Here is a 27,401-nt window from a genome sequence, read left to right as displayed (position 1 = left end):
CATTCCAAATGAAGGCTGAAACATAACTAAGAACATAGGTTTACAAGAAGATGAACTGCAAGTCCGAAATCAAAAGATTTGAGAAAGTGTATCATATGGACAAGCATATTTTCACACTCAGAGGCTATTTTTACCTGTCCTTGTGTAAGCTGTGTAAGTTGGGCCATGGTAAGTTTCACTTGGCCCTGCTGAGGACGAGGGGGCTGCGATGTGGTTTGTGGCTGTATTTGCTGAGGTGGAGTTCCAGGACTTGTTACAGTCTTCTGTCCAGAACTAGTAGAAGCTGTGCTGGTACTAGAAACTGCTGTTGAGACAGGTTGACCTCTGATTATCTGAGTCACTACCTGCTGTGACTGACCTGTAAGAGAATAATTTGTGATAAGAAAAAAGAAAAACTTGCTAATATTTTAGTCATTGACACTATAAACCTTTGAAACAGAACTCCTTGTAGAAGCGAATATTGCAGTTTGCACAGGAATTTCCATTATAAACCATTTTGCTATGTGGTTGATTGAAAAAGGTCTGTTAAATGTTTTTTATTTTCATCCAGTTCACATCTCTACAAGGAACTTCAAACGCTTTTTTTTTAATATACAGAAAGGATCTCGCAATAAAAAGTTACTCTGAACATTTTTCTTAAAAAAAAAAAAAAGGCAATTTTAACTATTAGATTTCTACCAGCATGTTCAAGTGTCAAAAAAGGCACTTGTTACAGGTCAAGCACTAAAATGAGGTATTTTTGCATTGGAATGTATGGTACAGATAGTATTTATCTAGAAACAAACTACAGATTTCACATTGGAAATTTAAATATTAAAATGAACCTACTGGCTGGAAGAATACCTTGTTGCACCACTAGAGGTGTTCGAATGATGGCCTTCCCAAGTGTTGACTGCTGTAGTGGTGTTCGGATTACTGTCATACCAGGACGGAGTGGTGTCCCTTGCATCACCTACACAGACCAGAATACAAAGCATATGTGAACTTATGAACAAACACACACATCAAAACACAACACAAAAACACTGAGATATGCCCTTAAGTTGTTGGTTTTTTTTTTTTTTTTTTTCTTTTCAGTATAGCAAGAAACAGAAGGATCATATCCTTCTACAAAAGATGCAAGTAGATCCAGTATTTTTTCCACTTGTGCTCCTACTGATAAGGCTTACCAGCATCTAAGTTATTAATTTTTCCACACTGGAGAGAACTGATATAACTGCTGGGAACAAAGGATCCACTGACACTATTACTGAGATGAAGCAAAAACACTGAAAAGTGACTAGCCCAAAGTATATTTACCAAATAACTTACAATATATGCACACCAAATTTTTGCTTAACAATAAGAAAAACATCTTACTTGTGAAGTACTTGTAGTTCCTAAAGTCCCTGTGGTATTTGGCCTAATTGTTACAGTGGCTGTCCTTGGCTGGAATGAAGTAAATGTTTGACTTGCACCTGTTGTTGATGGAATGATGCCCAATACCTTTTGCTGAACTTGAACAACACCTAATTAAAGAAAAATTGAGAATTCATTAATAATATAATTGCTAGTAGAAGAACAAAATGCAACTCCAGGGTAGCTCTCAAAACAAGTCTTCAGGTTTCTAAAACACTTCTCCATCTTTTAATGCTTCTTGGGATAATCTTTGTAAAAAGCCAGCATTATACTTTGTCAACAGTCCAACTACATTTGAAGTTATGAGACAGGTATTTCAGAAAAGGTTAAGGAAAGAGTGAATCTTCATAAAGATCAGTATGATGGTAACTGCTAATCAGGCCTTGCATGACACGGTGCCACAAAATTAGTACTATGCAACCATTAAGTATAAGTAAATCTGACTCATTTATAATGGAGGAGACCAGTTTAAACCTTTCACCTACAAGCTCATGGTTCTAAAGAAAATGGGTAACACTTTTCTTGTCACCTAAGACATTTCAACACAAGCCTGGTAACTTTCATGACTTCCTTAGACACTAAGTAAAATGGAGACTGAGAATCAAGTTTTTCTATTTAACATACATTCATGTATCTCCAAGTATTGAGCTCTCTTCTTGAGGCAAGAAGGAAAATGCTAACCTTAGTTTGGAGTCAAACTCTTGCTCATCAGTGAAGAGCAGATGCAGGCATAAATGTCTACGAACAACAGTGGATTTTTTTTTAGTTTGGTAGAAAATTATTTTGTTGATGTTTAATGTAGATAACGAGAAAAAGCATGCTTCATTCCACACAGTTTAAAGTAGAATAATTTACAGGCAAAACACTTGCATTTTTTCCCCCAGACACAAATACTCCATACAGGGAGAAAATGGTATACATTTTTTTCCCCCTTCAAGTCACAGTTTACTTCACTGGGAAAATAGCGTCAATGGAGAATTAAACAGCAAGCTGGAATACATTTTTTAATTCGGTTCCCTTTCCCCTACCTCCTTGAGTTGATGGCACATTGACGGCAACAATCTTGCTGTTTGCAGGGAGTGGCAGCTTAGTTATCACTTTCCCTGCCATCGTTACTGGACTGCCTGAGATCTGGAAGGTCTGCCCTGTGCTGGCAATGGTTGTGGCTGAAGTGGCAGCTGTGCTAGTGGCTATTGAGGTACACAGAACAGTCAATTTTAGAGCAGAATAATTAGTCAAGAATATGACTATTTTCAAGTACGAAACAGCAAACTACAGGATTATTTTTACAGTGTGTCATTCTTTCTTTGGTAAAGACATTTTTGGAAACAGCAAGTTACAGCACAGAATGCTTTCATCATCAACGATCACTGGTACAACAACTGTCAGTAATAAATGAGACAGGTCAGAAATAAAAACATCTAGGAAGTCCGAGCAAAGAAAGATTAGACAGGTATTATTTTAGAAGCACCCTGCTGACATGGCAGAGAGTTAAGAGCAATGATATGAAATGCAGCTATGCTATATTTTGGAGAAGATGGAAGTGTTGGATGTAGGTAGGATGCGTCCATAAATTCCTCCTACTTAGATTTTCTTTCCAAGATAAACAATTACCTGTTGAAGATTGGCCTTGTTTAACCCAAGTAGCAAAAGTCTGATGGAAATTCTTGTTCTGTTGGAATGTTACTGTAGCTGGAGAACCCACTTTTGTAGTAAGTACTACTTTGGTTCCAGTGGGAACCGGGCCCGCTAAAGGGCCCACCACAACTTTCTGTGGAGTTGAGACTGTACTTGTAGTGCTGCTGGCTGTAGTGACAGTGGCAGCCACACCTGCTACAGGTATCTGCTTCTGCTGTTCCAGACGTTTCTACAGAATTCAGAGAAAAAAAAAAAAAATAATAATTTTCAGATTTTGTAAAATAAATGCAGTATTGAAAAATAACCCTGGTAAGATTTCAGTTCAAGTTGTAAGTGACTGAAGTATAAACTGTTTGCATACCTTAGAGCACTGCAAGCACAAGCATCCTTCACCCTGCTTACAGTACTCAACCAGTAATTTTCTTCTCTAAACCCTTCAGATTACACAGTTAATTTCACTACACATTTTAAAGAAAACATATTAATTAATCTCAGATTGGAAGATTAAAAAAAACACTTTGAAAAGTATTCATTTGTATTTGGCTTTGACTGTGTATATACAGACACCATGTACTTCAGGGATACACCAGAAGGGTTCATTACTGGCATTCCTAAGTCTAGAGCTGCCTGCACTGAAATCCTGCCAGTTACAGAAGACAATCCTCCTACTTCATCAAATTAACCATTAAACATATTCTTCTAACTAAAGCAGTGCTTAAATAAAACAGGTTCAATATCCTTCCTATCCTATCACACTCAGCAACCTTCTGTGCTGTGCCTGTCAAAGAGGTACCTTTAATTTAGAGAGCCATCCTGTAAAAGGGCAGTATCAGTATGCTCTTTAACAACGCCAAAAGTGTTAACATTCTTCCCTATCTTAGTGGAATCACCTCGACACTTATTAATTTAAATTTCAGTAATTGGTTATCTTTAGCACTGAGGTAATTAGAAGTGAATGAGTTTTTCTGATTCACAGTAATTCATATGGGTCAGGGAAGATGACAAAAAAATGAACAGACTGTAAGAAAACCACTTCTTATTATTGCATGTCAAATACCATCATGGCACTGGGTTTCTTAGTTATACATGTATACATATTTACATACATACATACAAAATACACCCACACATATATATATCTATATGTATATGAAACAATTCTGTGGGCTTCATTCATCCAACTTTGGATAGGTCAATCTTTTGATTTTATGTGATTAAAGCATGGGGGAAAAAAAAAAAAAGAGTAATATTCCAAAGTCAGTTGTACACCATGGCAGCTTTCCATTACAGCATAAAACACTGTTGACCTTAACTGGAGACTGGTGCTTCTCAGACTTGATTGAAAAAAAGAAAAAAAAAAAGAGCAGGGGCAGCCAATGCTTGCTGTTTTAGTTGAGCCTTTTTCTGTTCACTAACCTTAGCCTGCTGTTCAACTGCCTGCGCCTTTTCCTTCTCCACCCTGCCAAAGACACACAACCAGAAAGAAAGTTAGCACACAAATTCCAACCATCAAACTGGATGTCAACTCATCCAATTGAACTGCTCTTAACAAGAACAAACATCAAGTCTGAAGATCACTGAGAAATGGGTTATGCTTTTAAAAGTATTCTGAAATAAGGTATTGAAAGTGCATGCAACATTCCTAAAATACTCAGGTGCTAAAGTCATGCGGACACCTTAGAAGAAACTATTAATCAAAACTAGAATTTATAAATACATCTGAGACCGCAAATATGATGTAACATTCTATTACATTATTTTCAAGGGACTCAAAATGTTCCAATGTTCAGTACAAAACATTGAAAATACTTTCTTTTTAATCACTTGAATATTCTAAGATTGAATTTACCTTTACTTAAAAACACATACATACAATAATTTTGTGTTACAGAAGTATTTAAAAATACTATTTGAAGTCAAGCAAAAAGCATTCCCATAATAGCCTTTTACTAATGCAACACTGATGACTTCACAAAAATGGAATCATTTTAACAAATCTGTTAGATCTGCATAAATTAAGTTTTAGTATTAGCAAATAATTTAGTTTTACAATTTTGTGCTTCAGCATTACTAACAAAAGGCACAGAAATAAAAAGCAACGCAGATCAGCCTAAACTGATTGCAGCTATCAAGTTTGTCCTCTATAGTGGGAACTTTTATTCAACATACACACAAAAACCAAAACTTTCAAAGAAAGCTTATTTGAGTTGGCTTACCTTTCAGCAAATGCCCTGATCTCCCATAACTCCAATTCCTCCTCTGCTACCCAACTTTCAATTATAACAGGGCCTGTTTGCTTGGGTGTTTCTGGCCTTTTTGGCCTTAGTGCACTTGATCGAAGTCCCTTCCTCTGGGGTGTTGGAGTTTCTTTAGAGAACAGTCAAAACATACACATTAAGCTCAATCATAAAAAAGAATTGAAGTGTAAACCAAAATTTAGTACCTTTTTTAGTCTTATTTTAGAAACTGGAATACCTTTCAGCTTTAGAGAAGTCAAGTCAGGTTTTTAAATGCATTATCTTTTTCACACAGGAGAATGAACAGTTCATGTCAACTATGTTTGCTCCTTTGATGGTCTGAATTCTTATAAAGGTCTAGTTACCTTAATTCTGCAGAAGCTTACATGGAAGGGGAAAAATGTACAAACAAACATACCTTTTGGAGCCTCTGGTACACCAATGGGACAAATAATTTTTCTTATACAGTACTCTGACCGGATTCCATATGGACCAACATCTCTTCGCTTAATTATTTCTGTTGTTGTAATTTCAGTTTCAGTAGTTTCTAAAACAAATTAGTCCCAACACGTTAAGAGCAGGAAAATAAGGTTAAATCTCCAATCAATCCAATATACTCAAGGTAAAGAGCAACTACAGTGCAAACTGTTGGCTATTAAAAAAGTGTAAAACCAAATCAATATCAAGCCTTTAGAGAAAAAAATGGAATCAAAGTAACAGTCAAAATTAACAGCAAGAGCAGTTGCATTCAGAATGTACCCAAAATGTAAAGGAATACCTGTACGTGTAGTTCCTCCTCCAGGTGGAGCTTTTGCAGCCATGTCATCCCATTTGAGACATGCCCACAGCAGTCGCAGCATAAGGCTCACCCCAGCCAAAGATTTTACTGTTTGAAGTCGGTACCTACCAAGAAAGTATTAAAGTAAATTCTAAAATCAAAATGTATTTATATTACCTAAGTAAACCAATGACACATTTTCCATTCTACTTGTACTGCACAATATATTTGTTTGTAATAACAGCAAAATTTATAACAGCTCCCATCTCGCCAACTATACAAGAGGTTTTCATTTTGCAGCTCAAAGCACTCTTTGAAATTCCAAGAAGGAAGTTCAAAATTAAAAAGGTAGGAGAAAATCAGGTTTGAACAACAAGGACAGTACAGTTATCCAATCTTGTAAGTAAAATTACTGTCATTTCAAAAACCCTGAATTTATTGTGAGCAAGAGGAAAAATTTTCCACTTGGACTCAAGTTAGTGAAAAAGTCACTTCTGGGCATGAACACGTGCGTCATCTTTATTTTTAAATCCAGTTAATTTTGTTTTATCCTAAACTTTTCCTCTAAAACATAACATATATACCTCCAAGTGATCCCAAAAGTTGGTCTTGGAGATGGATACGGCCAGATATCCAATGCAGGCTTTGCATTATAATTGAAATAGGGAACTTCTCTGATCCCTCCTCTTCTGGCTAGCTTTTTTAAGTCATCATTGGGTAAAACAAATATGCTTTTTTTACTGCTTTTGGTTACAAATTTTCTATATGATGGCAAGGCAGTTCCAGAACGTGTTTTTTTGGGTTTTGTAAATTTCATTAACTTCACTTTGTCTTTTGTAGAATACTCTTTGCTGACAGTCATGGAAGTAACCAATGTGCCTTCTGGGGTGGACAGAGAATCAGTCACTGTTGTTGTAACCACTGTTTTACGATGTTCTTGTACAGAAATGACATCAACATTGCTGTGTGTAGCTGGAGTGGTAAGCTTAGTCACAGTGGTGGTGGTAGTTACAGTGGATACGGCACAGTTTTCTGTAGATGACACCACTGTTGTTTTCTCATCATTAGAAGCTAGAGTCTCTGCAACTTTAAACACAGTTTTGGATTCTGTAGAAACAGTTGATGTTGTGGTGGTCACTTCAGTAATAACAGTTTTTATTTTACTTTCTCCATTAACATCTTCTACTTTGTATGTCTGTAGACCATTCTGATCAGCAAAGTCACTACTCAAGCTAGATTCCTCACATGACATTACAGGAGATGAAGCGACTTTCTTATCCTCAGCATGTTCGGTTTCCATAGATTCTGTTTCACTGCTAAGATTATTTTCTTTACAGAAATCATGTGCTGGTGTGGAAGAAGTATCAAGAAAGGCAGATCTTTGAGGAGAAAGATGTTTTTCTTCAGTTTTCTGCACATAATTTGGGACTTCCTCTGATGGCTGAAGAGTCTTTTCAGCTTCAAATTCAGGTGAACTCTGCAGAGAGGACTTAGGGTCCAGAGCATTTTTATCAACACTGTCCTCAGTTGTGATGTCACCATTCATGAATGGTTTTACTGAAGATTCCTTAGAAGTCAGTGGTTTCATTTCATGCTCTGGAAAGGATTTATTAATATTATTAACTCTTGGTTCAATATCATCTCCTGTTGTCGCTTCATAGTTGACTTTAACTAAACTTTCATCATTTGATAGTACTTTAATATCACTGTCTTTTCCATTCATTTGAAATGTTGATTTACCTTTTTCTAAGTCCATTTCAGTTTCTTCATCTTTATTATTCATTTTGTCAGTAACACTATTTAGATTTGTTTGATCAAGGTATTTGTTTATGGTATTTGTGTCTACCTTCAGTTCCTGACCTTTCTTTTGACCATTAGCCTCATTTAGTTGAGAGCTCAGTAGTTCCTCATCAACTTTCACTCCATCCTCACGTTCCAAAGTTTGACTTCCAAGGTTTCTTTCAGAAATTAGCTCGGTTTTAAGTGGTTCTATATCTTTACTAACTAATTTCTGGTGAAATACAACCTTGTTTTCAGATTTACTTTCAGTTTTTCTTGGAGTAATGTCTTTATCCAGTTCACTTTTTTGAAAGGACAGTGGTTCAAAATGGCTTTTTATTATACAATTCTTTTCTGGATCTTTGCTCTGCTGTTCAGAATTCCCTTCCGTATTTGTTTTGTCAGAAATAGCCACAGCACCTTTTCTACAGCTGCTTTTACTTATCACTGGCTCTGACTTTTCACATTCTCTCTGAGATACTCTGGTAATAGGTGGTTTTTGTTTGAAAGGCTTCTCATTTGTTTCCAAAACATCCCATTTGACTTTACCATCTGTACTTGTTTGTTTCAAGTCCTCAACAATGGAACTCTCACACACTCTAACATCTTCTCGTACTTGACTCTTATCAGCTGCCACAGGTTCAGAGTTTTTGTCTTTGCTATCATTCTGAATAGATCTTTCACCTTCAGAGGACTGAGGTGAGTCTTCATCTAGAAGCTGACCTTCTCTTTTTGACAGCCTATTTGTTGAAGGTAAAGAGAGCTCATCTAGCTCACCAGTTTTCATAGAAGAGATGCTGCTGATTGGCAAGCAATCCTGACCTGTATCTTCATTTTGGACTTTATCTGAAATATAGGTTTGATTTTGGGAAGATGTGTCTGATTGACTTCCTTCCTTTACTTTTTTCATTTGTAGCTCTTCTAAATTTTTCTGGGAGCTTAATGATTGAATGCCTCCATTTTTAGCACTAGCCTCCAGTTTCATCCTCTCTAGACGTTGTTTTTCTTCCAGTGTAAATTGTTTTATTCGTCTCTCAAGTAGTCCATCTAATTTTGATGATTTGACTTTCCTCTTGTAGCAAGTCCTTAAATGAAATCCCTCGCTGACGTTGATTATATCAAGTTTACAGTGATTATCCTCATCTTTTATTGAGGATTCAGTTTTCAAATCTATATCCATAGGTTCTTCCTTGATGACTTTAAAATTTTCAGCATCGATTTCTTTTTCCTCTGTGAAGAAATAATTCTGAATCAATAAGTTCCTTTAATAATGAATCCCAAAAGTGTGTTTTTGCATTAAAAACTAATAAATAAATGCACCTTATAACATATTATTAAATTTCAAGAAAAAGAAAATGAAAACTTTAGACATTTCTACAAAAGACAATTAAAAAAAAAATACTTAACTGAGATGTCTCAACACAACTCATTACAGTTTTTAGTAGTTATTCATGAGGTCATAGGCTTCTACACAGAGTATTGCAATGAATAGCTAGTTTTACAATGATTTATGTATATCACCTTTGTCTTTTGCATGACCTAAGTTTTCAGAATTTGTATCAACTTTTTCTTCACGTGACTTTTCTTCCTTCACTTGTACTTTCTCCGCTGCTTCTGACATGCTGCTGCCTTTGTCCTTTGCTTGAAGATCATGAGAATCCTTCATTCTATCTTTCTCTGTTTTTACTTTTATTGGACCTTTTCTTTTATCCAAATTGCATTTTTCATCTTCATTCTTTGCTGTTAACAGATTAAATGGTTTCAATTATTCAAAGGGCTTATTTTTTTTTTAATAATCTGCTACATTTCAATGCCTATTCACACATCTGTCAATGCAGAAAAAAAGAGATACATACATTCACCCATGTATTAGATGCCACTTTTTGCCAATCTGTGTATTTTCCTCAGTCTTTAATTTACATAATCTACCAATACCCCAGAACTTCATACTTGTAAAAATTTAATGTAGCTAAAAAATATCCATGAGAACTGAGTATATTAACAATGATTATGAACTATTAATTTTATAATTAACACAAATTATATGAATAGGTAACAGAAGGCAGTACGTGAAAAATTAAAAAAAAGATTCTAATTAATGCAGACACTTACTTGGCAGCAACTTTCTGTAATTTGCATTGGTATTTCCAGGCAATTTGGGCATAAACCTATGGACGTGTGTTTTACTGATCCAGCTCCAGCCACCATATCCTGTTACTCTATATTCCTCTCCTTTTTGTTTCCAAACCTGATGAATATTTTAAATATATTCATTTTAATCATGCTTTTTTGCTGCACTGCTAATGTATACATTCATTTAAAAACCTAAGATGTCTTAAGTTTAAATCTTTAACTTTCTAATTTACAGAATTTTTGAAGCAAACTGAAGTGTATATGTGAAATAACATACAAGCTAAATTTCAAGATGTGTCTGCTGGTAACTGAATCAATTAATCAATGAATATTTTAAGACTTTAAAGAAAATAGAAAAAAAGTTAGACATCAATACTTTCTGTATTTTGCATGTTTTTCATGCAAAATAAAACCTTACCTGATGTTTAACAGGGAATGTATATTTCACCCATGTAGCTTGCTGCATTGTTTCTTCTTCTTCTTGTTTTCTCTCTTTTTTTTTCACTTTCTCCTTTTCTTCCCTTTCTATTGCAGTCATTCTGCGTAATCTAGTACATACAGGTTTAGGCAAATTTAAGTATACTTAAGTACAGGATCTTACAAACAAATACAATAAATCAAACAACTGTCTATGCCACCCATTTCAATAATTTAAAATATCTGAAGTTAAGAGGAAAGGCTAATATCAGGTTATATGCATTAATTGCAACAGGAACCCAATTTTTTGCTTATTCCAATAATGCAGACATAGCTGTCTGCAGCTCTGTCTACTCTTAGACACAGCTGCAGTAATTAATACTTACTAGTTCCTCTAGAAATATAAAGCTTGAAAGTGTATGGATTTTTTTTCTTTATTTTTTTACCTAGTATGCCCCAAGGATTCCCGCCAGATTGGCAACATCACCACAGGCTTAATTGCGCATTCCAATATAGCCAGAGCTAGTGCAAATTCTCTAGGTTTGCTGCACATCTGAACAGCCTTAATCCAGTTAGACCTAAATTGGAGACAAGATAAAAACATGAAACATATACACGTACTGATACAGCATGGTAAGTCGATGAACATAACAGGATAAAGCCTCCTATATTTTAATATTTAACTCAAATGTGCAATCTTTAGTCATTCATCACAAGACTCAAACTTCTTATATTTCAATATACTGAAGCTTGGTCCTTGAAAATCACCAACTTGATTAAACAAAGGCTATTACCCATTCATACTATTAGCAAAAACACAAGACAACATATCTTTACCTGTGAGAAGCCCAGTTAGGGTGAAGGAACGATGCCGGGATATTGTTTTCTAGCTGAATAATAGTTAGCCTTAAAGTGGATATGGTAAGAACCTTGGACCCATGTACAGACCCATTCCATTTGAACTCTCCAGCAGTAGTCAGACAGAATTTATGTGAGAGATGTCGTCTCTTGTCATGGTCTTCCCTGTGTTGGTGCTTGTTCAATGCAAAGGAATTAGTGGCATACTGATTATGATAAACACGGTATTTCCCCTCTTGACCTAATTTGAAATAATTGTTGATATTTCCTTTCATCACAATTTCCCTCTTTGTGTTCATTCGGGAAACTTCACCTTGAGAGTTGACCACCAGAACCTAGTTCAAGAAAGAATGATTTTCAAAGTTTGCAATTTAATTGTTATAAGGCTTCAACTGCCTATATATAAATTAGTAAAGATACCCAGCATTAGTTTGTAACTGTTTATCATATATTTGCACTCACTGCACAGAGAGCTACAATATTCCCAAGACCAACACTTCGAAAGAAAAAAAAAAAAAGCCTCTTCAGCAAGTCAAACAGGATCCTGTTCTGCTGCTCTGAATTATGTCTACTGATGGCTCTGGGAGAATAGCTTAACTAAACTGAAATAAGCTTTCTGTGAAACACCTTCAGAGTAAATCACAGAACTCATATATGTATCCAAACAAATATTGTTGACTTGAAAACATGACATGGATAACTCCTCATAATGGAGTTCTAAATCTGAGAGCTTTCACTTCAGTCTGTACCAAGGAGTGCTACTATTTTTACGTGGACATAATCTGCCAGTACAGATTATGAACTGGAAACCTGGTTATTACCCAGCTACTCAAACAACAACCAAACACAAACCACTATTAAGTTACAGTTTTGGCACAGCCGTTCTGAGAACTTTGAAGACAGAAGTAAGAGAAAATGTATATAACTTACTACTGGCCATATCATGAACAACTCCATAGCTTGTGACCAGCACTTTAAAATCAAGTACGTGCACTGGGTCACTGTTATACCACAGTATAGATAGCAACTTATACTGCAAGAGCAAACGAAAAGGAGAAAAAAAGCTTGTGACACAACGTGTGGTTATTAGAACTTTCTTTCTAAAAGTATCTTCCAAATCACTTTTTTTTTTAAATTAAAAAAAAACACAAAGCACATCAGTTTTCTAAAACAGTCTTCCTTCTCCCCCGAATTTTCCAAGAGTGCACAAACCTCTCTGTTTTCTTTATGTATCTTATTTGCTTCATGCGCTGCAGCAGCAACCTGCTGGCTTTTCATCTGGCACAACTTGCTATCCGGGTTTCGTAATCTTGTGAGCATTCGTGTTGAACCTGGCATCCCTTTCCCAGCGCCTGGAGAATCACTTCTTTCACCATTGGCTTTCTCTCCTGTCCAAGAAAAAAAAGGCTTTTAAAACAAACTCAAAAGCTAAGAGTTTTCTGTTGATGTATTGAAGTAAAAATAAAAAACAAATAACATGAAAATATATAGCAATGTTTTCTTTAATTTTTTTTTTTACCTATGTCCTCTGAAGTCTGTGATCCCCCCTCTGCATTTTCAGCATCATCAGGCATCTTAATGGAGTCATTCTGCCCGGAGCTGAGCTCACTACTGTTGCTGTTTTCAACATCTGTCTGCGGAGCTGCAGCAGACGCACTGCTGTTGCTAGGGATCATCTGACCAGTTTCTTCTACAAAAGAAGAACTTGATTTTTAGTTTTCCTCTTAAATTGAATCAGTGCAATTTTTTTATTTTATTTATTTTTTTTTTTAATGAAAAATTCAAAGTCAGATGAACGTCTTTTGCTGGACTGCAAAGGAACACCTGTAAGATATTAGTTTCCTCCAGAGCACTGAATCCCTGCAAGTTTTTGTTGTTGTTCTGTTCCAAGTGGTTTCTATAGCTCCAAATTAAACCTTAAACTTTCTGAAAGTGAAATTTAAAGCACATTACTTCATGTATTTATTATTTGAAATATTTTTTTTCCTCTATATGCACAAACAATAAGCTCTTTACTGAGATTTTGGTTTGCTTTTAGAATGCAGATTTAATGAAATTTGGTCTGAAGCTTCTATGAGTCTCTCTTTTGATGATATCACACTTTAACAAAGCATGCCATTCTCAGTTCCCTTCCCATTTTTAATCCCATCTTTGATCATCTCCTCTTCTTCAGCGCATTTGATTCTGAGGAGTCCCACCAATTTCAATTCCATTTGTATCACTTTATCAGATCTTCTCTTCTACAAACTTAAAATATCAGCTTCTCTCTTACAATCTGGTGCATCTACACATTGCTTCAAGCTCTGTAAGAGTAATGAGTTCTCACTCTTCAGCTGTCCTTGCTGCCATCTCTCTGGATAGCTGCAGACATAACTGCTACCTCTCTTGTCTCTACAAGACTGGGTCCAAGTATGATCTTTCAACTTAAGTGCCACTGAATTGCAATGGCCTAGAAATAAATTGCTCCCTCTTCCCAGGAAGAAGGCATCAACGCTTACAAAAGCAATGTTATCTTAATGTTGTGCACAGACATAGCTTAATTTAAAAAAAAGATTTGTCTATTTCTGGAACTCTTTCAAAAGATCAGGGATCCCATTAAGAAGGCAACAGACCAAAACCTTCCTTCTGTGAAACATTCACAGATAGCAAAAAGATCTTAAGGTAAATATTCTTAGATTCTTGGAAGAGCCCTAACCCAAACACATCTTGATTTCTGGCACTGCCAAATGGGTGACTGACATTATTTGACCCATTTCCCTTTTAGTATGGGAAAAATGGAATAATTTTGTGCCTGCTGTTTGGAAGAGAGAAGAAACATAGACTCAAAAGACCCACATTACATTTAGCAACGACAGTGACATAGTTTTGTTCAGGTTCTTCATTTTATCTTATTTTCTTGTCTTTAAGGCTGGCTGCTTTACTGACAACAGTTCAGTATCCCTGCTCTCTCTGAAATAATGGTCTCAAAATGAAACTTCTTAATAGGAACGCAAGCATCACTATAAATACAGTAAATAGACTGCAGGAAAAACTCATCATCCACGCTTTCCTAAAGACAAAGCTCACTAATTTAGAAATAGCAGCCAGCAGCTCTGGAAGAAGAAAAGTACCTGTATGAAAGTGTGTCAATATAAATTTTTTAAAAGGTAGCATTAACCTATATATATATATGTTCCAGATTATGGATTAATCTTAACTTTCATTTTCTCCTATTGACAAAGTTTATTACCAAGTTGAGATGTATTCATATGAAGAAGTTCAAGAGTTATTCACTTGGGTACAGATTGCAATTATTTCAGCTGGAGAGAAAATGTTTACTACTACACTATTTCAAACAAACTGTCTGCATTACACAGTTGAGTATTTCTTTATTTATAGCAACTGAAAATACATTAAAGTTGCTTAGAGTAACTTCCAGTTACACAGTAAGCTTGAGAGAATATCACTCTAAAAGAATACTCCAGTAACTCACATCACAGTGGATCAAATTGTGTTTGTTACTAAATCTAAAGCTCTTTTTTAAACACAATGTTATTATTTACAACCATTGACATACATTGACACATCTAAAATACAAAAGCTTTTGTGCACGTAAGTCTTAAATCTGTTTAAAATTCCTGTCAATCATGACAATTTTTATCCTGAAATCTCAGTGCAACAGTTTACTCATGTGAATGAAATTATTTTATTAGTAATTGATATAGTAAATGAGAGGTTAAAATAATAAAAGCCATTCGCAAATTAGAATTTGAAATTAACTTTGATAGGATACTAACAACCATTACGGATCACTGTGCAAAAACAAAATATAAAGAAAATAGAACGTAAAAAGCTTAGCTGTAGTCATCTTTGGAAAGCATGGAAACAAATGCTAATGTCATGGAGGACCACAAATTTCCAGCACTGATTGCAAGAAAATTAACTTTGAAATGTTAATGACAACGTAGCAGTAAAGGATGGCACTGCAAGCAAACAGCATGAGTGACATACGCTGTGAATGGTTTTAGTGGACAAACCAGATAGAAAAACTGAACAGATTACCCAAATTACAGAGGCATCAGTAACAGTGCCTTCTGTACCTGAGAGTTCCTGATGGAGCTCTGATGCCACCTTCTTCTCTGCCACGTTGTTGCTATCAGGGGTTTCTGACTGACACCCCATTGCGTTCTTCCCTTCAGAGCAACTATTCTCTCCTGCAGAAGGATTTGTGTTGTTGTCGTCAGTGCTCGATGTCAGACAGTTACTTTTATCCCCAATGACTGTTGCCTCTATAGTAAAATGCACAACAAAACTTTAGGGATATTCTCCAGTATGTCTTAGGTTGTCATTTGGGGTCACTCATAGAAAGCAGCTTTATTAATTTTGCCCAACTATTTCACGTTGCTGAGATTTCTTATTCCCGCCCTCCCCCCTTCTGTCTCCTGCTATTGGAAAGTCTTGTCTGAAACTACTTAATTCAGATGAGGAAAACAATGTTAAAACAACGCTGAAATACTGCTTACTACAGATGTTGATCACATTCCTTCAACGCCACTTGTACCTCAAGCTAAAGTACCGTGAAATTACTTAACGAAAGAAATAATTATAACATACAACCACAAATAAATCAACAAATATTGCTTAAAAATAAAGAATCAGACAACAAACTAGCTTGGGAAACGTAAGGACATAAACGAAACCATCTCTTTACATAACTGTAGTTGTTAAAGCACAGTCATGTTCCTTTACCTTCATTTTTCACTTTCTCCATAGTTTGCTCAGTGGATGTGTCCTCAGCTTTATCTTGATCTCCAGATTCTTTCTTGCCTTTCTCACCATCTGCCTGGTCATTCTCAGCATCGCTTTTGGCTTTTTCTGCCTCGTCTGCTGGTGTGTTTCTGTCTTCCTCTACCTCTCCTCTTCTTGCTCTGATAGCATCCAAAATTTCATCTACAATAAAACGCACGTCATCAATACACACTAAGCAGCACCTGCAGAGATTATAAGCAGAAAAGAGCATGGCATAGACACTGTTTCCTTTCATTTATGGACAAAAAGTAACATCCAACTTTATCACTTTTTTTTCTTAGAAGAAACAATTCTGAAGGTCTAATAATGATAGCAAATTATGCATTTATATAATGATGACAAATCCATTTTTAAAGCAGAATATCCAACTTTCATGGCCTCCCCCAGAGCTTCCACAGGTTTACAGAGGCATTCATTGTTTCAAGGCACATTAACTTCTAGCAGGGAACTGCAAGGGAGACAGCATTCCTTCATACTTTATATAATACTGAAGAAAATATTTGAGCTTGAAGATTTCTGCAACTCCCATTGAGTTGATAAATGTTTATGAAGATAGAGATTGAATGAGCAAGAGAGAGTAACAGTAAATTAACAAATAATTGACAGCCCAGCTCCAACACATGAAGGGATCACAATCTGGCACACCCTAAGCAAATCAGAAATTTGAATCATTCAGGAGATCCTGGAACACACGATACAGAGGCCTAAGTCATCACTACACAGCCATCACTGCACGATGGTTCTCCAAAGCTTTCTACTCACAGTCCAACTGTGGCTAGCAGGAACAACATTAATGCAAGTATGACCTAGCTTCAAGCATTAATGACACATTCATGGAGTAGGATGTAAAATAATTTCCTGCCATATATTCATTCATTTAGTTGAACACTTCCCAAACAAATCCAGCTAAGAAAATGCTAACATTTTGCTACACAGCACTTCCTTTAGGTCAGTCACTTTCACTGTAAAATGAATGTTCAATCAAAATCCACGCTAAATCAGAGTGAAGCACATCCAGTTTGATGCAAACCAGCTATCAGATATAAACAGCAGTTAAACTGTTAAAAAAAAAAAATGACAGTGAACACCAAAAAAGTTCTGACGAGTTGATGTAAAAATCTTTTTCTCCCTGTAAATTCAGAAATGGACTGGTTTTTTGAATACAAGAATTTAATAACACACTGAAAAGAACTGCTATTATCAGTTTGGCTCAATGAACATTTTACAATAAAATAAATATAAGCTAGAATTTGATTCAAAGTGCAGTACTTATTCCCACTAGACAGAATATGCTTACCATTTGCTGCAGAAAGGAAAGACTTGTTGGTGCCCCTGGCTTTGTTAGTAAGGTCTTCTGTTACATCCATGTGCCGATGAACTTCTTCACGCATTTCTTCCAGAGTTTTGCATAGGTCAGCTTCCCAGTAATCTTTGTCTAGGCATTCAATTAACTCTGCCAGCTGAATCTTTGTACTATAGTACCAGACTTTCTTATCTTTCTCACTTTCTGAATCTTCCTCTCTACAAGAGTGTTTTAAAAATAATAATATTAAAATATCTGGAGAGATGACAAAAATGATTATCACCCTTTTTTTTTTGTAGAGAAATATTAAATGTCAACACCTGAATGCAAATAAACCAATATTAATCACTTGTTTCATTCTCATTATATTTAATATCATTGTAACTAGCAATCTACTAAGTCCCAAAGAATGTGCAATGAAAGAATGTGCGTCTCCAGAATCCATAACAAGCTGTGCTTCTGACTCCAAATTCAGGAAATCTGAAGGGTAGTTTTACATTCATAAAATGTTTTATATTAACATCTGTACAGCTTTCACAGGTGCTCTTAAAAGTCCCTTCTTCCTACTCTAGTGTTACAAAGTTCCATTAGACTGAAACAGTATTAGCTGTTATCTTCAGTTTCACTACCTATTTCAAGAGCAAGCTTTAGTACCGGTAAAAATATGTTGCACTGCAAGCCAATAAAACCCAGAGGCACCAGACCACAAAGAGAAAGCATTCCACAGAAAAGACCCACCGTTCGTTTTTCTACATATTCATTAAAGAAATGCTCAAATTAACATTCTAGAAATGATCCATGAGGTCATGCATGAGTATTTTATTTCCCTTCCTCATTTGGACTTTGAGCACAGAAGTTCTCTTGAACTAAAGGCTACCATCACTTCAGTAACAAGTTCAAGAATTAGAGCTGTCTCTTGACAGTGCACAGATAGAACATCCAAGGGCACAAGCTGGCTGTTCTGTACAAAGATGAAACTTGTCTTTGGTCAGATCTCTTTTCAAGGCTCAGGTGTGAGCTAGTGGAAGCCCCCAGGTGCCCATACTGACTCACTAACAGTCCGAGCAGTAACACAGAAAACATTCAATGCAATCTGTTTAGGTAAAATTAGTTGATTTAAAATAACTAATAAAAGAGTCAAGCTTTCTTCAAATGCCTTCTTGAATTGGTTAAAGGAACATCACTATGATCTGGAGAAACCCGAGAGACAGGCTATGAATAAAAAGAAGATGGAAGGACGGACACTGTGCCAGGACTGACTCTTCAGCAGGCGGGGAAAACAGCGATGTGACAGACTGGTAACACTTAGAACTACCAGAAAGGGGAGAAGGGCAGGAAGTAGCACAGCCTAACAAAATCCTCTGGGGGGGAAAAAAAAAAATAAAGGCAAGAATTATGGATTTCAGTTCTCTAACTCCCAGGCAAGATTTCATACCAGTATTTACACAAATTGTTTTTAGAACTGTTTGCATCCTTTGATGTATTGGATCACACAGCACTGCTAAACACTGCTGAAAAATGCTTTTTTAAAATTGCTACAATGATATCATTTTGTGGATCTCAAGTTTTAACATTTGGCAGTTACCCTTCAAATCCTCTTTCAGTTTTCCAAAGCATAAAGCATGCTTCCACATGCAAAATGGTTGCTTTTGCTATGCAGCGTAGTTATTAAATCTACAGGACGTTAGAACTGACAGCACAGGATTAACATCTATGTGAACTGAAGTACAGTTCTGTTATACAGTTAATGCTTCTGTTTCATTATGAAGTAGCTTTACAGGGCACGTTACAAATAACTTAAATTACACTTCAGTGTCATGAATAGTGTAGTAGTCAGTTTTGTACATCCTACATCATGCTGAAGGGCACCACAGCTGCAGGGCTGCCAGGATGTCTCAATGTCTGTTTGTCACTCTGATCCCATCAGCAGGATTTGAGAAGTTTTTAATCCAAGCCACATACTTCTGAACCAATTTGTTTTGGAAGCAGGCACAGGTACAGTTACAATAGCAGAAGGCATCTAACTGCAACAGGAAGGATAGAAAACCTCAACTTAGGTAACCTGCATGGGAATATAAAAGAAAGTTAGGAAGTAATGGATGAACTGCATTTACTCTGACCGTGGTAAACGTCACAAATTTTTCATTGATGTTTTGAAACATTTTATTACTAATTGAAAATCAGGAAAATGGAAATTCCAATAGCAATTTTCCTTTTGCTGTATTGTTTATAGTTCCTATCCTTTTTGATATCCAATGAATTAATGATGTTTTCTTGTTATATAAACACCAATTAAGATACAAAACTTCCATTAATAAAAATCTGACTTATTACTACTTCTGTTTGTTCTCAAATCTGTAATGGTGAGCAGAACAAAATCATTTTGCAGTGCAGTAGAGCATTAAGACAAACCCATCTCTAAGGCAAGGTTTTCCTTGCAAGTTTGAAAAGAAATTACAAAAAGTATGGGCAGAGAAGAGAGATTGTCCTTCATCTGTCATCTTCCTCCTATTTTACTTTACTTTTTTGTGATTACCAGAAAAGACCCTTTCTTCCTTGCCCTTTGGAAGAGAAAAATACTTTCATTATACTTGCAAAACCTCACTAAGGTTTTACACTTGAAATACTTAGTTTTTACTAGATTTTCACTTCAAAACAAACAAACGAGCAAACAAACAAACAAACAAAAACCCAAACGGATTGTTTTGGGTTTAGAAAATTCAACCAACAGGACACAACTGAGTAGTGTTTAATCAAGACAAGAAAAGGGTCTAAATAAATGTCCATGTAATGAAGGCAGCTGTTCAGCTACATGGAACAAAAGGAGAAGGAGCACTTCCTCACAGATCAATCAGTTACATTACTGCTTCCAGACCCACACTGACTCACTGAAACCATCCAGGAATGAGACACAAAAACAAACCTCAGTTCAGAAGCAGCACAGCTACATACACTAGTTTAGTTAAAGTTCTATAAAAGTTTTCCCAGAAACCAGCAAAATGCAAACAAACCCTAATGGCTTCTCAGAAAGACAACTCAAGTGCATTTGCATCAGTGGTATGGTTTAGCCCAAAACTGGAAGAGCTACCCACACATGAAGGAAACTAACTGCAGTAAATCTGTGATACTTGTTTCTGTAGCTATGCAAATCCACAACACGTTCACATTCTCAATGCATATTCAAGTTCTGTATCCCATTTAGTACTGATGCCTCCTAAAATTTCTACTCAAGAAAGGTTATGTTAATACTGTATAAACTTTGTATCAAAGCAAGCAAAAATTAACATTCGTTGGGAAAACTGCTTGGAATGTGAATTCTTCACAACAATTTCTACACTCCTTTACCTCCAGCCCTTTCTCAAAAGGAAAGATGCCTGAAAACTGGAGAGACAACACATGGGCAAACTACCAGTTTTAGTCAGGGACAAAACGTATGTCAATTTTGTACTATTTGCTGTACTGAAACAGAAAACAGAAAGAAAAAAATTAAAAGGAACAATCTGCTGATTTTTCATGGGTTAATTACCTCACTCTGAAATCACAGCAGAAGTTGACATCATCAGAATGAAAGACTACAAGATATTTCACTGCAGGGGAACCCTGAAGATTTTTGCAGAACTGTGAAGGTACAAGTGGGACAGCACTATTTAAAGAAACCATTTTCTGAAACACTACAGTTTGGCTATAGGGTTTCTCATTGCTGTCTTTGGAAGTATAAAAACATCAATTTGAAAGCAAGCAACAGATGAACTACAAGAAAATCCTCACGTAGTCTTTTTGGATCAACTCAGGCTTCAAAATTGTTTTATCTATTTAAACTAAGGGATACTATGACGTTTGCTTTCTTTTCCTCACATTTATGCATTTCAGGTACGTTAAAATTAAGCCTTAGCCCCCGCCTTCCTCCCCTTCTTAAATATAATTTGAGAACATTTGTTTTGGAGAAAAATTATGGGATAATTATATTCTCTTTAGAGTAATCAAGTTAAAAAGTCAGTAAAGTCCTATGTAACTAAAGAATAATTATGAGATGGCAACAGCGCCTTACAGGATAACGTTGCAAATTCACATTCAATTCAATATTATTCTTTAGAATGCACTAAATGTTTCCTTTACTTACATAATGATTCTTCTGTTCAGGAACCAATATTTTCGCCTGTGCCTGTCATACCCAATAGGCTCATGTCGGATGTATGGTTTATTTTTTTGGATTTCAGCGACGCAGTCAGTTACTCCAGGCACCTTATGTGCCACGCAGACTTCACACTGCCACTCATCTTCTGGTACCTCCTCGAGTGGTGGTTTCACACACTCTAAATGGTACACAGCCGAACAAGTTTCACAGCAAAGCAAATCCCCAAGTTTGTGACAAACCCTACAATGATCGTCATATTGAATAACACCTTCTGACATTAACTCTTCACGTGCAATGTTTGTTGTAAGAAACTGATCCACTAAGAACTGCAGAACCTTGATTTTATTCTCTACTGGTCCATAAGGATAGTCCTCTGTCTCTTGATAAGGAAGAACATGATGGTATTCCTTGTCACTCTCACAATATACTCGCAGAACCTCAGGCCACGTCATTCCATCTATGAAATACAAAGTGGAATTAACGCTATCTTTGAGGTCAGCAGGTCCAAAGGTAGTATTTGAAGTGTCTTCTTCACGTAAAACTGCTTTTAAAAGCACTATGTGCATCTCTGCCATAAGTGTGCACTGCTCTTGACTTACCAGAGCAGCACAGAAGTCCTCAAAACGAAAAGGAGAAAGGCGTAAAACAGTGCCAAAGTTCCTTAGTACCTCATAGATGGCAATCACATTCATGATGTGCTCACTAGGCACCATTAAGTCCTCTGAGGATTTAGGAAACTCCAAAGGTGGGATATCCTTTTCTTCCAATATTGGAGAACGAGGACGATGCACTCTTTGTCGTCTCCTACCTGGAAATAAAAACAACAGTAAGAAGTTTGCCATTTCCAGATCAACGTGTTAAAGTATCTGTCATCAGTGACTGTGCTAAAATATCTTTCCAAACCATTGCAAGTTAAGGATTCATGTCTTCACAGCTACTTAAGTGATATTCACCTAATAATCTTATTTAACTACAAATATAAAGCAGAATTTCAGATATGTATATCTTATTTTTAATCAGAATATTATTGTATTCTGTTGTATTTCCCACACAAGATATGTCTATTAATCTTTAAAATGACATTTAGAATTTCAATAATTCAAGTTAGTTAAAAAGACAAATATTTTCCTCAGACAAAATATTAAATTGGAAATTCTCATTTTTATTCAGAAATACTGGCTAATCATTCCTCCTAGGAACATTCTAGAAGAATCAAGCTTCAGGTACTTTGTATAAAAACACTGCAAACTGTTTTCCTATTGTAGCATAGAGGAAACATTATTTCAAGCAGATGTCTCAGGACATCAATTTCAACTGAATTAAAACACAAAAGAGAACCGAAATCCCTTTATCTACTCCTGTCCTACTAGAACTTTCCTACTGAGAGCCAACAAGCCAGAAATAAGCCAAATGAGACATGTATGAATATGCTGTACTAGATGAGATGCCACGTTTTCCTGTCTTTACTTCCACTATCTTAAATGCCCAAGAGAAGGAAAAACACAAGAGGAAGGTATCTGGATATGGTGTTAAAAGAAATATGAAATATTCAATCAAAATAATGAAGTATCCAAATACACACAACTTTTTTCACAGCTATCAACTGAAGTATTAGGATGAACCACCTTTTTTTTTTTTTATACTTAATGAAGTTTGGACAATCTCAAACTAACTATTAAATAATCATCTTGGTTTAAAAATCAAGAATGGAGATTAAAAATGGTTTTAGGCCCTCTGGTAAACATACTGTGATCTAGGTAAACAACTACAATTCTAATTTGTCAATAAGTTTTAGTAATAGTGCTCCCTGGCATTTGTTCAACCACTTGACTTCCTCCCACACTTCCTCCGTAATGATAGGAAATGAGTCTAACGAGGTAGGGTGGCAGAGAATGATAAGATAAACTATAGCACATAAATACTGAAATACAGATCTCAGTGAATTTGAAAATACTATTATGAAAAATCCAATGGACTGGGAAAAAAAAAAAAAAAAACACAGAAAAGCTGCCTTTAAGAAACAGCGTGTAGATATTTTATAAATAAAAAAGACGTACAGAAGAATTTGTGAAATGATTCCGGAAGAAAATCAATAATTGAGCAAGTATAGGCAGACAACACCAACACAGCATTCCCTTTCTGTCTTTAAAGGTGGGAACAAAATCTTAGCTACAAGCTAGACCCTGCAAAACAATGTTTCAGAAAACGAGAGGCCAGATGTTTCTATTACAGAAGCAATGGGTCAACATCACCTGCCTAAAAAAATACATTTCCAGGTTTAGTAGTTTGAGTTGTGCAGAAAATGAAAGCACGCTTGTGTGACTGCCTTTCGGTTTGCTGCTGTATTGATGGAAAGTGTTTGACCATAGCAAATGTAAAAAAACATAAGAGTTTCACAAGCAGGCAGAAGGCAAGCATCCCTATAGCAAGAGATGTCCAGGTTAAGCTTAAGTCGTCTTGGCTGTATATGTACAAAACAAAGCTGCCTTAATTAAAAGCCTCCAAAACACAACACACATTCACAGATGACATTACATGAAGGTCCTGGAACTTCCTTCAGTATTGCAGGATGGTGTAAGAGCAGGCCTAGTAAGAGGTCACGTAAGGCATCACAGACATTCCAGAATCATTGATGATCACCTTAAAGCCCACATGCCACAAAAAGCTGGCAGAGCTTTACACTAGGATTCTTTAAGTGTCCGCAGCTCTAGCAGAAAAAATCCTTGGTCTCTCACACAGTAAAGGTATAAATGAGTCAGCCCTTGACGAAAGCAAGCAGAAAGAACGATGGCCTTGATTTGCCTAAATGAATCAGAATCAACAACAAAAGACACAAAAGCCCACCAAGGACAACAGTTTCAGGCAAAGATAAACTACAGCAAATGAACGTTGTGAAAGAAGCTACTGCTTGTCCTCTCATTCTTCGAGATCTTCTACTCCAAGAACAAAATTACAATTCCTTCTTACACATTTTCATTCTCCACTGAAAAAGCAGATTAACCAGTCCTTTTGGTGTTTCTTTCTCCAGGAGTAAAAACCTGATGTATTTACATTACACCAGACAAAAGAAGCAGCAAAAAAGGAACCTTAAAGTAAGGCATTCCTAATGTTTTATGAAAACATTCTTAAAATGTTTTCTAACACTTCCTTTTGAAAAGGAAGCATGGTGGTTCAGGTAGAGCTATGGACAAATGTTATCAGGACTCAAAGTACATCACTAAATACCATAAAGGGTATTGTACTTTTGTGCAAGCACAGTGTAGTCAGCTGACTGTATTATTCACACCAATCTCCATCTCCTGTATGAAACATCCTACACACTATCATGTTTGCTTTGGCACACAGCACAGACATTTCAGAAGTCATTATAGTATCTAATAGGTTAAACAATAAGAAAAAAGACTGCATTAGAAAACGAGTACCTCATTTGTGAATTTGGCATCATGCCCCATGGCATACAGCAGAGTTGCTGCACCATATCACTCAACATTCCCACTCCGTACTGTAAAATCACACACCCTACCACACTCAAGTTGGAGACAGAACAAAGGCAGAATACGTCTGCTTCTGCTCCATTCAAATCCCACAGCTTTATTGTGAAGGATAAACCGATCTGCCAATAGACTCCTGCTGCCACAACTGGACTATTTACAGCATCCAGAGCACCTTGAGTGTCCCAGCATTACACATTCATCTAACATATACTTCTTTTAAATCACATTCCTTCTCTAGTCGTCTCCAAAAGTGATGAAGCAGTCTGCAGTAGATGCCTCTCCCTATTTGGAATTCTCTAGTTGAGGAGCTGCCTGTAATTAAGATTAAAGAGTAAACAATTTTACTTGCATGGCACATTTAATTATAGATATTGATAATTATAGTCTACACTTACCATAATCTATTAAAATAATTTATATTACAAATATTCAAGGACAATACACTCATGATATTTGAAACAAACTGAAGTTGCTGAACTGGTGAAGTCTATTCAGTCTATTCAACTTCAATGCTTTAAATGTTGACTTCTTGACATTTAGAAACAAACAGGAGTTTGTCTCCATTTACAGAATGAAAGCCTGCAGCCCTCAGACCTGCTATACTTTAACACTGGAGAATATGGAACTTAAAAAAAACAAAAAAACTTTTCCATCTTTAATGAATCTTCTCTATGTAGCCAGCTTTAAAACAGTATTTGAATGGTTTGCAACAAGGTCCAAAACAAGGTTATATTGTGACTAAATGTGGCATTTTTTGCACCTCAGTTGTATGCTGATTGCCATACACATGTAGGCTAACAAAAATCAGTCAAAAAAATCTAGTTTTGCCTCATCTCTCTTATGTCACCTCTCCTTCATTCCAGATGCACAGTGCTAGGAAACACAGCTTTCAGCCCAATGGTTTTTCAAGTAACGGACTTGGGGATGAAGGTCCTATATGGGAAATATTCTGCCAGAATCACTGTCTTGTTTAAACAGGGAGAGCAGTAGCTACACTGTTATGACCTTATAAATAAACACTGGCTCCAGTATTTCTTGGTTAAAAAGATCACAACTGCTCTGATGCCTCTTAAAACTTTCCCTTCCTCAGAACTTCTCAGCACCTGGGCAACAAGGCTCCTGCACAGAGCTTCTGTTGGTGGCTAAGATGGGGAGAATAAACTCAGTAGAGTACAGGGGAAAGAACAGAGACTGCAGTTCCACATATTCCAGAAATCTGTCACAGAAGGAGGAAAAAAATGGAACAAAAAACCTCACAGGCACACAGCACAGAATTTATGCCAGCAAGTGAAAGGGTTTTCAACTTATCCTAAGAAAGAAGATTGAATTTTGGCTTCAAATTCCACAGTTTAAGTCAAACCATGCTACTCCTATATAAAAAGTCCATCTTCAGTAAAATAGAACTGAGTTAGACTTGTGTCTCAGAGCATGAGTCACTACAGAAACTTCCCAACATAAAGACCAATTGGCAATTACATGATGTCCTGGAAGCATGAGCAGTCTTTAGAGAAGACACCCTCTGCTGTGCTTTACTTCATCCTAGAAAGTTTGACTTCTGACCATTTTTCTAAACCTGCAGCCTCATTTCTGTTCAATTTTAAGAACACAAAATCAGACATCTCCCACCCATATACTACTCTGCATCATTCAGATTTCAAATGGAATGCACAGAAACAAAAGTTCTTGCTGGATATCATTGAGAAAACTTACAACATTTGATAAAAGTACTAAGAAAACATTTTGAGTGGGTTTTCACTTTTGCTCCCTTTCTCCCAGCAGCATGCAAACTGGATACAGCTACATGTTTGTCACAGCAAGATCCAAACCGGTTCCTTAATTAAAAGTCAACCTCTTGGGAAAGTATTTGCTCAGCTTACACCAGAGTGGAAAAAACTGTACAGTGAAAGTGAATTAGTTTAACATAAAATAAGAATTGTTGAAGAAAAGCAGTAACAGAAAAATCAAAATTATTTTCTTAGGATGGGTGAAATGTTTCCATTTCCTTTTGACATGACAAGCAGAATGTGTCTAAGATTCAGCACTCAAATGATCTCTTTCAGAACAAGATGCATTTGTAATTCTATCATAAGCACAGCTCCAATACATTGCTTTGCAGCAGTCACACCTAACTGAAAGTCATTTGGTTGGAAAAAGGAAATCAACAGGGTAAACTCAAATCTAAGGCAACATAAAAAATGAGACATACCAAGCACCACCAATGCTTTGTGAGCATTTTTCAACATTGGGATCAGCACTGCAATGTCAGTAGGAGCCAAGAACAAACAATCTCTATACTCTAGAGCATCACTTTATCACTTGAAGAACCAGTGCAAAACAAGCAGCCAATGGGATCTCACATTGTCATTCTGAGAAGTACTCAGTCACACTTCTTTTGTGCCTCAACCCAGGCAAATTAAACAAAAAAAGCAGCACTACCACACCA

General features: G+C 36.2%; 1 protein-coding gene across 11 annotated transcripts in view; it reads right to left on the bottom strand.

Moving 5' to 3' along the window:
* Positions 1-27,401, bottom strand: part of BPTF (bromodomain PHD finger transcription factor) — a 46,638-nt gene that overhangs the window by 14,315 nt on the left and 4,922 nt on the right. For 4 of the 11 annotated variants that reach the window (XM_042865328.1, XM_042865326.1, XM_042865332.1 and 1 more), the window contains exons 2-22: positions 21,450-22,272; positions 17,324-17,547; positions 15,967-16,167; positions 15,318-15,506; positions 12,758-12,928; positions 12,451-12,626; positions 11,218-11,573; positions 10,827-10,958; positions 10,382-10,511; positions 9,943-10,078; positions 9,352-9,570; positions 6,636-9,060; positions 6,052-6,176; positions 5,692-5,820; positions 5,253-5,403; positions 4,453-4,495; positions 3,013-3,265; positions 2,427-2,588; positions 1,360-1,508; positions 829-952; positions 135-358 (exon numbers count right to left, since the gene is read on the bottom strand). In XM_042865328.1, coding sequence (XP_042721262.1) covers positions 135-358; positions 829-952; positions 1,360-1,508; positions 2,427-2,588; positions 3,013-3,265; positions 4,453-4,495; positions 5,253-5,403; positions 5,692-5,820; positions 6,052-6,176; positions 6,636-9,060; positions 9,352-9,570; positions 9,943-10,078; positions 10,382-10,511; positions 10,827-10,958; positions 11,218-11,573; positions 12,451-12,626; positions 12,758-12,928; positions 15,318-15,506; positions 15,967-16,167; positions 17,324-17,547; positions 21,450-22,272 — 6,542 coding nt within the window. Of the gene's footprint in view, positions 1-134; positions 359-828; positions 953-1,359; positions 1,509-2,426; positions 2,589-3,012; positions 3,266-4,452; positions 4,496-5,252; positions 5,404-5,691; positions 5,821-6,051; positions 6,177-6,635; positions 9,061-9,351; positions 9,571-9,942; positions 10,079-10,381; positions 10,512-10,826; positions 10,959-11,217; positions 11,574-12,450; positions 12,627-12,757; positions 12,929-15,317; positions 15,507-15,966; positions 16,168-17,323; positions 17,548-21,449; positions 22,273-27,401 lie in introns of those variants that run through there. The other 7 variants (XM_042865333.1, XM_042865334.1, XM_042865337.1 and 4 more) reach the window with 6 other exon arrangements.

The sequence above is a fragment of the Lagopus leucura genome, unplaced genomic scaffold, assembly GCF_019238085.1.
Source record: "Lagopus leucura isolate 7727_CA_CO unplaced genomic scaffold, USGS_WTPT01 Super-Scaffold_797, whole genome shotgun sequence".
NCBI classification, from domain to species: Eukaryota; Metazoa; Chordata; class Aves; order Galliformes; family Phasianidae; genus Lagopus; species Lagopus leucura.
Note: the sequence above shows the minus strand (reverse complement) of the source record. Positions and strands in the feature narration are given on the sequence as shown.